The sequence below is a fragment of the Gracilinanus agilis genome, chromosome 1 (genome assembly GCF_016433145.1).
Source record: "Gracilinanus agilis isolate LMUSP501 chromosome 1, AgileGrace, whole genome shotgun sequence".
Taxonomy (NCBI): Eukaryota; Metazoa; Chordata; class Mammalia; order Didelphimorphia; family Didelphidae; genus Gracilinanus; species Gracilinanus agilis.
The window spans coordinates 725,918,752-725,929,778 of NC_058130.1; the positions used below are offsets into that span (position 1 = coordinate 725,918,752).

General features: G+C 45.1%; 1 protein-coding gene across 1 annotated transcript in view; it reads left to right on the forward strand.

Annotated features, from left to right (window-relative positions):
- CNN2 (calponin 2) overlaps nucleotides 1–10,812 on the forward strand; it is a 20,792-nt gene extending 9,980 nt beyond the window's left edge. The window contains exons 2-7 of the mRNA XM_044658594.1: nucleotides 2,792–2,913; nucleotides 3,536–3,602; nucleotides 3,834–3,971; nucleotides 5,327–5,443; nucleotides 6,624–6,770; nucleotides 9,376–10,812. Of these exons, the coding sequence (XP_044514529.1) occupies nucleotides 2,792–2,913; nucleotides 3,536–3,602; nucleotides 3,834–3,971; nucleotides 5,327–5,443; nucleotides 6,624–6,770; nucleotides 9,376–9,648 (864 nt within the window). The 3' untranslated portion in view covers nucleotides 9,649–10,812. The remainder of the gene's footprint in view (nucleotides 1–2,791; nucleotides 2,914–3,535; nucleotides 3,603–3,833; nucleotides 3,972–5,326; nucleotides 5,444–6,623; nucleotides 6,771–9,375) is intronic.
- The last annotated feature ends 215 nt before the right edge of the window (nucleotides 10,813–11,027 follow it).

Consider the following 11,027-nt stretch of genomic DNA (forward strand, 5'->3'; position numbering starts at 1 on the left):
CTTCTTCTTCTTCTTCTTCTTTCTTCTTCTTCTTCTTCTTCTTCTTCTTCTTTCTTCTTCTTTCATCTTATTTTGTGACCTCGATCAAATTGCTTCCTCCTCATTCCCCTCCCTGAGGCTTGATTTTCTCATCTGTAAAGGGGGCAGGATAATCTGGTCTTTGCCTACTCTACTGTCCTGTCCTGAGCAGGTCAGCCAATCTGAAAGGACTTTGTAAATGGCTGAGAAGCCTTGTTGGACAAGAAATTGTGATGAGTATGGATTGCTCTAAGGTCATGGGATGCAGAACTGGAGGGGAACTTAGAAGCCATCTCATCCAACCCCCCCCCCCCACTGAATAGATGAGGAACCTGAAATCTAGAATGGGAAGTGACTTTACCCACAATACACAGAGAGAGAATGAACAGCACAGCTGTTCTCTGCCCCATATCTCCTAAATCCTGGCCATCAGGCATCCAGGCAGTCTGGTCTTTCTCCAAAAGCTTTGTCATTGACTCCAGCGCTCTTCCCTTTCCTTGCACTGACACAACCATCATTCTGGTTCAGAGTTTGATCATCTTTCCCCTAGGCTACCTAGCATAAAAGATTTCAGTCTGGTCTCCTGGTTTTTAGTCTATCCCTTTTATAATCCATGCTCTCTACATGTGCCAAAAAGGTCCTATACCACAGCTCTGACTGTGTAAACTCCCATATTCCAAAATCCTCAATAGCTCCCTATTGTCTCTAAAACAAATTGTACACTCCTTAGCCTGGGATGAACAGCCATCCTTTTCTGACTTATTTTATTTAAAAATTTTTATTGATTAAGAAAAATTTTCCATGGTTACATGATTTATGTTCTTTCCCTCCCCACTCCTGTGACCAATGTGCAATTCCACTTGGTTTTACATGTATCATTGATCAGGACCTATTTCCATATTATTGATATTTGTACTAGGGTGATTGTTTAGCATCTATATCCCTAATCATAGCCCCATCAACCCATGTGATCAAGCAGTTGTTTTTCTTCTGCATTTCTGCTCCCACAGTTCTTTCTCTGGATGTGGATAGCATTCTTTCTCATAGGTCTGACTTATTTTATTCTGCTCTCAAGCACTCTATATTGCACTGACAGTTGTCCTCTTTTGCCTCAAAACTGGACTGTGGAAGAAAGCAAGATTGATGATTTTGTACAACTCTGCCTCACTTAAAGCAAGTGGAGATATTATCCTGTGATTTCATTTGTCTTTTCTTTAACCACTTCCTTCTTAGTATCAATTAAAAAAACCCTTACCTTCATCTTAGAATCAATACTAAATATTGGTTCTAAGGCAGAAGAACAGTAAAGACTAGGAATTGGGGCTTAAGTGACTTGCCCAGGGTCACACAGCTAGGATTTTAAAAAAACCTGTCTAAATTCTAAAATGGAAGGACAAGGGCTTGGCAAATGGGGTTGTGACTTGCCCAGCATCACACAGCTATGAGGCCAGATTTGAACTCATGTTCTCCCCATTCTAGGCTGGGTGCTCTATCCACTCTATCCACCTATCGCTCTCATTGATCCTCTTCTAAACAAAGGAGGAACTATGTATTGAAGCCAAATCAAAATAGTAACTATACCCTGAAATGCTGCACTTCAGGTCTCCACACATTAACACAGTCTGGTCCACATACCAAGGGAAATGTGTTTTCTTCCTCACCTGCCTGTTCTTGAGTTCTAGTCTTCTGACAAAGTTCAATCCATGTCCTTCCTCCTTCAAGAAGCCCCTCTTACCTTAATTTTTCCAATTTTCCTGGGTGTAATGAGACAAATGGCCAATGAGGGCTGATGGGGGAGTTGTACTCAGACTAATCTATGTCCTTAAGACCACACATTTAGAGCTGGAAGAGACCATCTGGTCCAAGCCCCTCCTTTGAAGGATGGGGAAACTTGAACCTAGGAAAATTAAGGGACTTGTCCAAAGTGACCCAGGTAGTAAGGAAGGCACAAAGCTGGGGTTGGAAGTCAGGGCTTTTGGATCCAGCCTCCTTTCTACTGTCTTGAACTTCCTCTTACATTTCATGGGCCTGGCACATACTGTTGTTTAGCCATTTCAGTCATGTGGGACTCTTCATTACCCTGTTGGGAGTTTTCTTGAAAGAGATCCTGGAGCAGTTTGCCATTTCCTTCTATCTCACATTTTACAAATGAGAAAACGGAGGTAAACAGAGTTAAGTGACTTGTCCAGGGTCACACAGCTAGTAAGTGTTTGAGGCTAGATTTGAACTTAGGAAGATGAGTCTTCCTGACTTCAGGCCTGGCTCCTCTGTATACTGTGGCACCACTTAGCAGTTCCTGATACAGAATAGGTGTTTTAATAATGTTTGTTGAATTGAAAGAGTTAGTGTTAGAGTTTGCCTTGTCTGTACCCCTCATTTTACTCAGGAAAAAACTGAAGCCCAGAGAGTTTCAGTACATCATCTTAGGTGACAGGGCTAGTATATAAAAGAGACAGAATTTGAACCTGTATCTTTGCCTCTAAATTCAGAACTCTTTTCATTACCCAAGGACATTGCTAGTCTGGTAGGGATATTTGGAGCCAAACAGGAGTGAATTGATGTTAATAGGAGCTTCAAATTTAGAGACTTTGTCGGTCATAAATCCAACATCTTCATTTCACAAATGGGGAAACAGATTCTAAATGGCTGGGCCTTAACCTGAGGCCACTTGCCAAGGATGGACCAGGGAATCTCAAGCTCTCAACCTAATCTTTTCCCCATGTTCTGGGGTCTGATGTAGTCCTAACATTATGACCTGGGATCTTCTTCTTAGCTCCAGTCCAAGTATGACCCACAGATGGAAGGCGAGCTGAGGGGCTGGATCGAAGGTCTCACGGAACTCAGCATAGGGCCAGACTTCCAGAAGGGACTCAAAGATGGCATCATCCTTTGCACGTGAGTAAGAGAAAGACAGGGGAAGGATTTGGGGAAGAGCCCCAGTGCCCTCATCCCCATCCCAAATGAGAAGGTGCTTTAGAGAGAGATCCATAACTAAAGAATCTAAGTCTGAAACTAACATTTAGAATAGAGGAGAGAAATTTTAAAAGAAAACTATAGAATAGAGGAGAGAGCCATGGTTGGGAGGGCCCTTAGAACACCGAACTGTCACCAATAGATCCCTTAGAACATAAAATGTCAGAGCTGGAAGGAAGCTTAGAACAGAGAATGTCAGGGCTGGGAGGGAGCTTAGAACAGAGAATGTCAGGGCTGGGAGAGTCCTTAGAACAGAGAATGTCAGAGCTGGGAGGACCCTTAGAACAGAGAATGTCAGAGCTAGGAGGACCCTTAGAACAGAGAATGTCAGAGCTGGGAGGGATCTCAAAACATGTCTAGGAAAATAGATATCAGAGCTGGGAGGACCCTTAAAGCACAGAATGGCAGAATTTAGAGGGTCCTTAGGGCATGGAATATGGAGACTGGGAAGCCTTTAAAGAACATCGGTGCCTGCTGGGATAGACACTAATACTGTCACTGTTCCTTCTTCCCTTTTCCCCTTATCCTGATTCTGTCTTTTCAGTCTCATGAACAAACTGCAGCCTGGCTCTATCCCCAAGATTAATCGATCACAACAGAACTGGCATCAGGTGAGATGGTCCTGGGGCACATCTAGGGGAAAGAGAAATGTCAGTTACTTGTCCTGGCACTCCCCATTCTCCTCCAGTGAAAAATCTTCCAGGCCCCTAACTTAGTCAAGTTTGCCACATGAAGAAGGGCAAAGAACCAGAGAAAGAGAAGGGTAGGCTCCAATGATCAGGCTGAGAGCCCAGAAACTCAGCTTTGTTTCATAACTTCTGCCTCTTCTCCTTCCTGATCAGCTGGAGAATCTCTCCAATTTCATCAAGGCCATGGTCAACTATGGCATGAACCCTGTGGATCTCTTCGAAGCCAATGACCTTTTTGAAAGTGGGAATATGACCCAAGTTCAAGTGTCACTTCTGGCACTGGCTGGCAAGGTAAGGCACTCCTCCAGGGGAGCACACATCTGGATCTGAATGGGTTCTGTCTTTGTTCTCTGCCCAAGGAAATGAGGGCCCTGCAAAGCTGGAAAGAATAGAAGCCAAGGGGCAAAAAGTCTGTTTTTGGGAAACCTTTTGGTTCTGGTTCCACATCTGTTACCATTTTGCTGTGTGACTATGGATACTTTGCTTCATCCCTTCGGGTGTCAATAATTTGATCACTTATTTTCTGTAGGTACTCTGCTTATTTCTGTAGTCTTCCCATCTCCCCAACTGGATTATAAATGCTTTGGATTTATTTTACTTTAATTTCCGTCTCTCCCTCAGCACCTTGGACAGGGTCTTATACACAGAAGGTATAAGTTTATTGAAATTAATTAAGTTAAAGAGAATTGACATCACTCAATTAGATGGTCTTGGCTAGGGCGGGGAACACTTGCCTTCTTAGTATCAATTCTAAGACAGAAGATGGGCAAGGGCTAGGTAATTGGGGTTAAGTGACTTACTCAGGAAGTGTCTAAAGTTAGATTTGAACCCAGGGCCTCCTGACTCTAGATCTGGCTCTCTACTAGTTGCTCTGAATTAAATGGTCTTTTTAAAAGAAATTAATTAACTTCCTTAATTTTGAGTTCCAAATTCTTTACTTCCTTCTAGTCCTTCCCCATCACTGAGAAGGCAAGCAATATGATACCCATTATACATGTGAAGTCATACAAAATATATTTTTATATGACCCATGTTACAAAAAAGGAAGAAAAAGAATGTGCAAAAAAAACATGCTCAGATGGTCTTTCAAGAATTTTCTAGTGTTAGAATTCAATGTTTTTTGTCTCCCATCTCCTGCATTTTATGATCTAAGGTCCCTCTTAGGCCTATTCTAAGGGTCTTTTCAACTCTGACATTCCAAGGACCCTTAGAATAGAGATTCAGATCTGGAAAAACCTTGGAAAATAGGACCCAGAATATCAGAACTGAGAGGACCCTTAGAACATGGAACATTTAGGGACCCTTCTAGAACTGACATTCTGTGTCCTATGTTCTAAGGTCCTCTCTCAATCTTGACCTTCCATGTCCTAAAATTCTTTTAACTCTTAATTTCCTGTGTTCTATGTCCCAAAGTCTTTCTGAGCAGACATACGGCTTTCTAGAATTCAAAGACAGAATGCTGAAAGAGGAAGAGATGGTTCCCAAACCTTGATCCTCTTCCGGCTTTTACTGAACAGGGAACAGGAAAGAGATGGAAGTGGTGAAGGTGGCTTGGCAGGGTTGTTTCCAGTGTTGAGTTTGGAGCTTTCAGAGACAGCCTCACCTTTTCCTAATCCCTCTTCTTCATCCCCGTTCTTCCTGGACAGGCCAAAACAAAAGGCCTACAGAGTGGTGTGGACATTGGGGTCAAGTACTCAGAGAAGCAAGAGCGAAACTTCGATGATGCCAAATTGAAGGCTGGGCAGTGTGTTATTGGCCTTCAGGTAAGAGATCTGAAGCATCTTTACTCTCTTGATTCCAATCCTGAGCATGGGGCTCCTCAGCCTGAGAGAGGGCTTGGTAAGGGTCATCAGAATCTCCAATCTGGCACCCCCTATCCCAATCCTGGAGGGAGCAGGGTCTAGGAGGATGGGCCCCAAAATCCAGATTTCCTGAGGGAGCACACAGGGACTCACTAATCTCTAGGAAGTCCAGCAGCTCCATTTCCTTCCTCATTCGTTGGCCTTGATACCTGCTTGTAAATGTCAGTCTGATTTAGACTGATTCAGTCTAATCCTTAGGGACGTGGGTAGATTTGAAGGGTCCAAAGGAAGCCATTTTTCTCTTCCCGTTCCCCCTCATTTCCAAATCTCACTCAGAATGCCTGAAATTCTATAGTTGGCTAGTCATTCCTTTTGGGTTCCACATTGCCCCCTGAAATTTCAGATTTCCCTTTGGGAGAGAGAATATGTGAAGGGGAGAAGTCTATCAGAGGTGTTCCTAATAACAAGAAGGAAGGACAGCGGATTCCTGGGAATCCTGAGGGTGAGGGTACAAAGGCTAGAGAAAGGCGAGGTGAGGCAGGGAGATATGTAGAGAGATTAAGGCAGATGCTTCATGAGAGTAAGAAAGATGGGAGTAATGCCCCAAGGGAGGTAGAAGGGCAGGAAAGCATTCTGGGGGAAGGTGAAGGCGGATATACCTAGAATAGAATAAAGTTAGATGGTACTCAGGGAGGTTAGGCTTGGAGATTTTCAGTGGAAGGTACAAATGGAGTTGTAGAGTGAGTTGGGGGGAGTGTGTGTATTTGTGTATGTGTATATGTGTTTGTGAGAGACTAGAGGAGAGGAGAGAGGAAAGAAGGGGTGTATAGAGGAAGAGAAGAGAGAGAGGGAGACACACAGAGACAGAGGAGATAAGGAGATGCTGGACATGCTGCCCAGGAGATATACTTAACTGACTTCTCCATTTTGCTCTGACTAGATGCTATCTGGGAGTCAGGTCCATTCCCTCTCTTGGAAATTCTACCCAAGTAAGAAACCCATGGAAGGCACAGAGTTTAAGCAGGGCTCTTATGTGAGAAATAAGCTCTTAGGACCTCAGCCAAGAACTCGAACCCTAATTTCAAGGCAGCAAATGATGGACCATTGGTTCCCTAATAACTATGTCTCCTCTTGGCCACAGATGGGCACCAACAAATGTGCCAGCCAGTCCGGCATGACAGCCTATGGTACCCGGAGACACCTGTATGACCCCAAGAACCAGATTCTGGCCCCTATGGACCACTCGACGATCAGCCTGCAGATGGGGACCAACAAGTGTGCCAGTCAGGTGAGTGGGCGCATCTGACACTCTGAAATAAGAGAAAGGACCACCATAGTTAGATTGCACAGTGGTTAGAGTTCCAAGCTTCCAGGCTGGGCTCAGACTCCTCTTAGGCTTTAAAAATTTTTTATTTTTTCTATTTTATTCTATTTTTAAATAGAATTTAGAATTTGTACTAAGTAGATTTTTTTGTTTTTATTTTTTTCAATTATATGTAGAAACCATTTTTGACCATTATTTTCTGACATTCTGCCTTCCCCTCCCCAAAGCAGTAAATAGTCTGATATAGTACTTTCATGCAATACGTATGTCCATATTGCTCATATCCTGATAGAAGACACATATCATGCATACAACAAAAATCACACAAAGGAAATAGAGTGGAAGATGGCATGCTTTGATTGGCCTCAGACTCCAAAAGTTCCTTCTTTGGGATACTAAATATTCTAAAACAGAAGAGGGGTAAAGGCTAGGCAATTTTGGTTAAGACTTTCCCAGGGTCACACAACTAAGAAATGTCTGGGTCAAATTTGAACACAGGACCTCCAGGCCCCGGGCCTGGCCTTCTAGCCACTATGCTACCTAGATGTTTCTCCCTCTCTGGACTTTAAAAAGTCTGGAGCACAAAGAACCCTGAATTTAGTCTTACCTGTGACATGGCTCACTTTGTGACCTCAGGTTATAAAATGAAGGGGACAGCATGGTCTTGGAGAAAATGACCAAGGAGCTATAGCAAGATTTGGATTGAAAGCCAGAGAACCAGGCACAGCTAGGTAGCTCAGTGCATTGAAAACCAGGCCTAGCCATGGGAGGTCCTGGGTTCAAATCTGACTTCAGACACTTCCTGGGCAAGGCACTTAACCCCCATTTCCTAGCTCTTAACACTCTTCTGCTTTGAAACCAATACGCACTATTAATTCTAAGACAGAATGTAAGGGTTTATGGGAAAAAAAAAGTCAGAGAACCTAGCACTATCATTTATTTACGCAGGACACAGCTTTTAGTGAGCTCTTCCCCGGTCTCTGCATCTCTTGTTTCCTCTTTTGTAAAATGAAGAGGTTCTGGTCTGACATTCTGTGACCAAAAAGAATTCTTCTTCTCTATTCTGGCCCCCGGTGTGAATCCATGGGGATGGGCCACGCCTGGAGTCAGAGGTTTCTAAAGTGGTTATTATCCCTTTAAGAAGGGCTAAAGGTTTTAGAATAAAAGCCTGGTTCTATAAGCCTGCTGGGCTGGTTAGAGCTGGTTCTTTGATGCCAGCCACTCCCTCCGGCTCTTGTTTCCTGAACTGGGGGGTAGGAATTGCTCTAGACCTAGGAGGTGGGATCAAACCTCTCCATCACCCCATGCCTCAACAAAGCATGCAGGGGCACAGACAGGGGCTCACATAGACAGGCGGAACCTAGTTGGGCAGTAATCTGAATTTAGAGCTAGGAGGTCTGGGTGTGAGTCCTGATTGTCACTGTCTGGCTCATCTGTGCCTGAGCTTCCGCATCTGAAAAATGGGTATAATAATAACTTGCACTACCGCCTTCTTCACAAGGCATTGTTCTGAAGTGCTAATGAGATAATGAAAGCAATAACTCATATTCATATCAGCTTATTATTGACTCCCAGAATGTCAGAGCAGGGAGGGCCCTTAGGACACAGGATGTCAGAGTAAAGAGGGCCCTTGGAGCCTAGAATGTCAGGGAAGGGGGTGGCCCTTAGGATACAGGATGTCAGGCCTGGGAAGATCCTTGGAACACAAGAAGTCAGACCTAAGAGGACCTTTAGAACCAAATGTTAGAGCTAGGAAGAACCTTAGAACATAAAATATTGACTATCAGAACTAAGATAGGTCTTAGCAGATCAGAGAAAAGGTAATCAATCTCACTGGGAAAGGTTCTGGTAGGGAGTAAAAAGTTGGGGGCAGGAAAGAGTTCCTGCAGATGGTGGGATTTGCAAGACATTTCTGAGGGACTTATGAGAAAGACACTATCCACATCCAGAGAAAGAACTGTGGGAGCAGACAGAAAAACAACTGCTTGATCACATGGTTCCGTGGGGATATGATTGGGGACGTAAACTCTAAACGATCACCCTAGTGCAAATATCAATAATATAGAAATAGGTCTTGATCAATGATACAGGTAAAACCCAGTGGAATTGCTCATTGGCTATGGGAGGAAGGTGGGAGAGGAGCAAAAGAACATGATTCATGTAACCATGGAAAAATATTCTAAATTAATTAATTAATTAAATAAACTTAAAAAAATAAAGAAGGTGGGATTTGAGGTGAATCTTGAAAGAAGCTAGAAGGGAAGAGCCAGAAGGGGAAGGAGAGAGCAGGCCAAGCCTGGGGGACAAATGTATGTAGAGAAGAGATGGAATGTGTTGTGTGAAGAGCAAGGGGACCATTATCACTGGCTATAAAAAGTGATGGATAAGACAAGAAAGGTGGAAAGGAGCTGGCTCATGAAGCATGGCAGCAATCAGTGATGGAGTCAGAGTAGAGCCTGGGTGTCCTGCATTGTGAAGCATGAGGGCTGGGGCTAAGGAGGAAATGGTAAGGAACCTGGAGGATTCCCAGAATCGCAGAGTCTGACCTCTTTCCCCATCCTTATTCCAGGTGGGCATGACAGCACCAGGCACCAGGCGGCATATCTATGATACCAAGATGGGCACAGACAAGTGCGACAACACCTCCATGTCTCTGCAGATGGGTTATACCCAGGGGGCCAACCAAAGTGGGCAGGTGTTTGGGCTGGGGCGACAGATTTATGACCCCAAATACTGTCCCCAAGGCCCCACTGGAGATGGGCCAGGGGTGGGTCCTGGAGACAGCCCTAGCTCTGTGGAGCCCCCCGAGTACCACTATTACCGGGAAGAGGAAGGGTACTGAGACCTGGGGCCCATCTTCCTCTCCTCCCCTTTATCCTTCCCCCCCCTTTTTTATCATCAACCCCTTGTACTCTCTGATTTTTGTCTTATGTGGGGAGAGTTTTGTTCCTGTCTGAGCTCTCTCTTACTCACCTTGTGCCTCGGGCCAGTCTCTTTCCATCTCTGGGCCTCAATTTCCCTGTTTGTCAGACGAGGGGGCCAGGGCTGGCTGATCTAAGTCTCCCCTGTAGCACTGATGTTATATGGTTCTCTGTGTTTGAGCATCTCATTTCCTGAGCAGAAGAGGTTGAAGAGAATTAAGTCTCAGGCCTAGAAACCAGGGAGGATGGGGAACGAGTCATCCCTAGCCCTCCATCCTTCTCTTCAGCTCGGGGCTTCTTCATAGGGGTATGTATATGTGTGTATGGGATCAGGGGAATTGTGAAGGATGAATCCTTATCATCCCCTCCCATCCGTAATACCCTTGCCCTGGACCAGGCCTCCCCTCTTTTCCTGACCTCTAGGTTGGGCCTAAGCCCCAGAGAGGAAGGTTTGGGGGGGGCAAGAGGAAGACAAGGGCCACCGAAATGGTTTCCTGTCAACGGTGAGCTTCTCTCTTCCTGCTTATGAGGTTGGCTGGTGGTTTCCTCACCTCTTACCAAAGAAGTTGAAAAATAATGTTCTTTTAAGGAGGGGGAGGGAGAGAAAGGGCAAGTGTAGCAGCTTCCTTTCTCCTCCACTGTGGCTTTTTTTCCAGAGGAGCAGGAGGAGCCCCTTCCAGGTGAGCTCCAGCCTCTCCATCTGCCTGAAACTTCCTTGGCACAGTAAGGGACCAGAGTCTGGTTTTGTTTTAACTTAATGCTAAAAGAAAGACTCCCAACAAAAGAAGCTACTTTGTATTTCTAAAAGGGGCAGCCAGCAGTTGTGACCCTCTCTGTCTGAGTCCCATCAGAGCCCAGGGACCGAGTCTCCTGGGCCCCTCCACCTTCCCCAGCCCACCTTCTTCAGACTGGATTCAGCTGCCTTCCTTCTTGAACACTGCACAGTGGCCCTCCAGGCTGGGCCAGGAGGCTGGCTTTCCTGGGGGAGCCACCCCATCAGCCCCTGGGGCCTGGGAGAAGAACCTGGAAATAATGTGAAATGGTGATGTGGGAACACAGGCAATAAACACATTCTTTGTTTAAGAAAAAAGAAACAAAAAGGAAAGTTGTGTTTGATGCTGGGGACTACTACTGAGCACATAGTGGGTTAAAGGTCTTCCTTTGGGGGCAGCTAAGTGGCTGAGTAGATAGAGAGAGCCAGGCCTAGAGACAAGAGGTCCTGGGTTCAAGTCTGGCCTCAGACATTTCCTGGCACTGTGACCCTGGGCAAGTCACTTGACCGCCATTGCCTAGCCCTTAT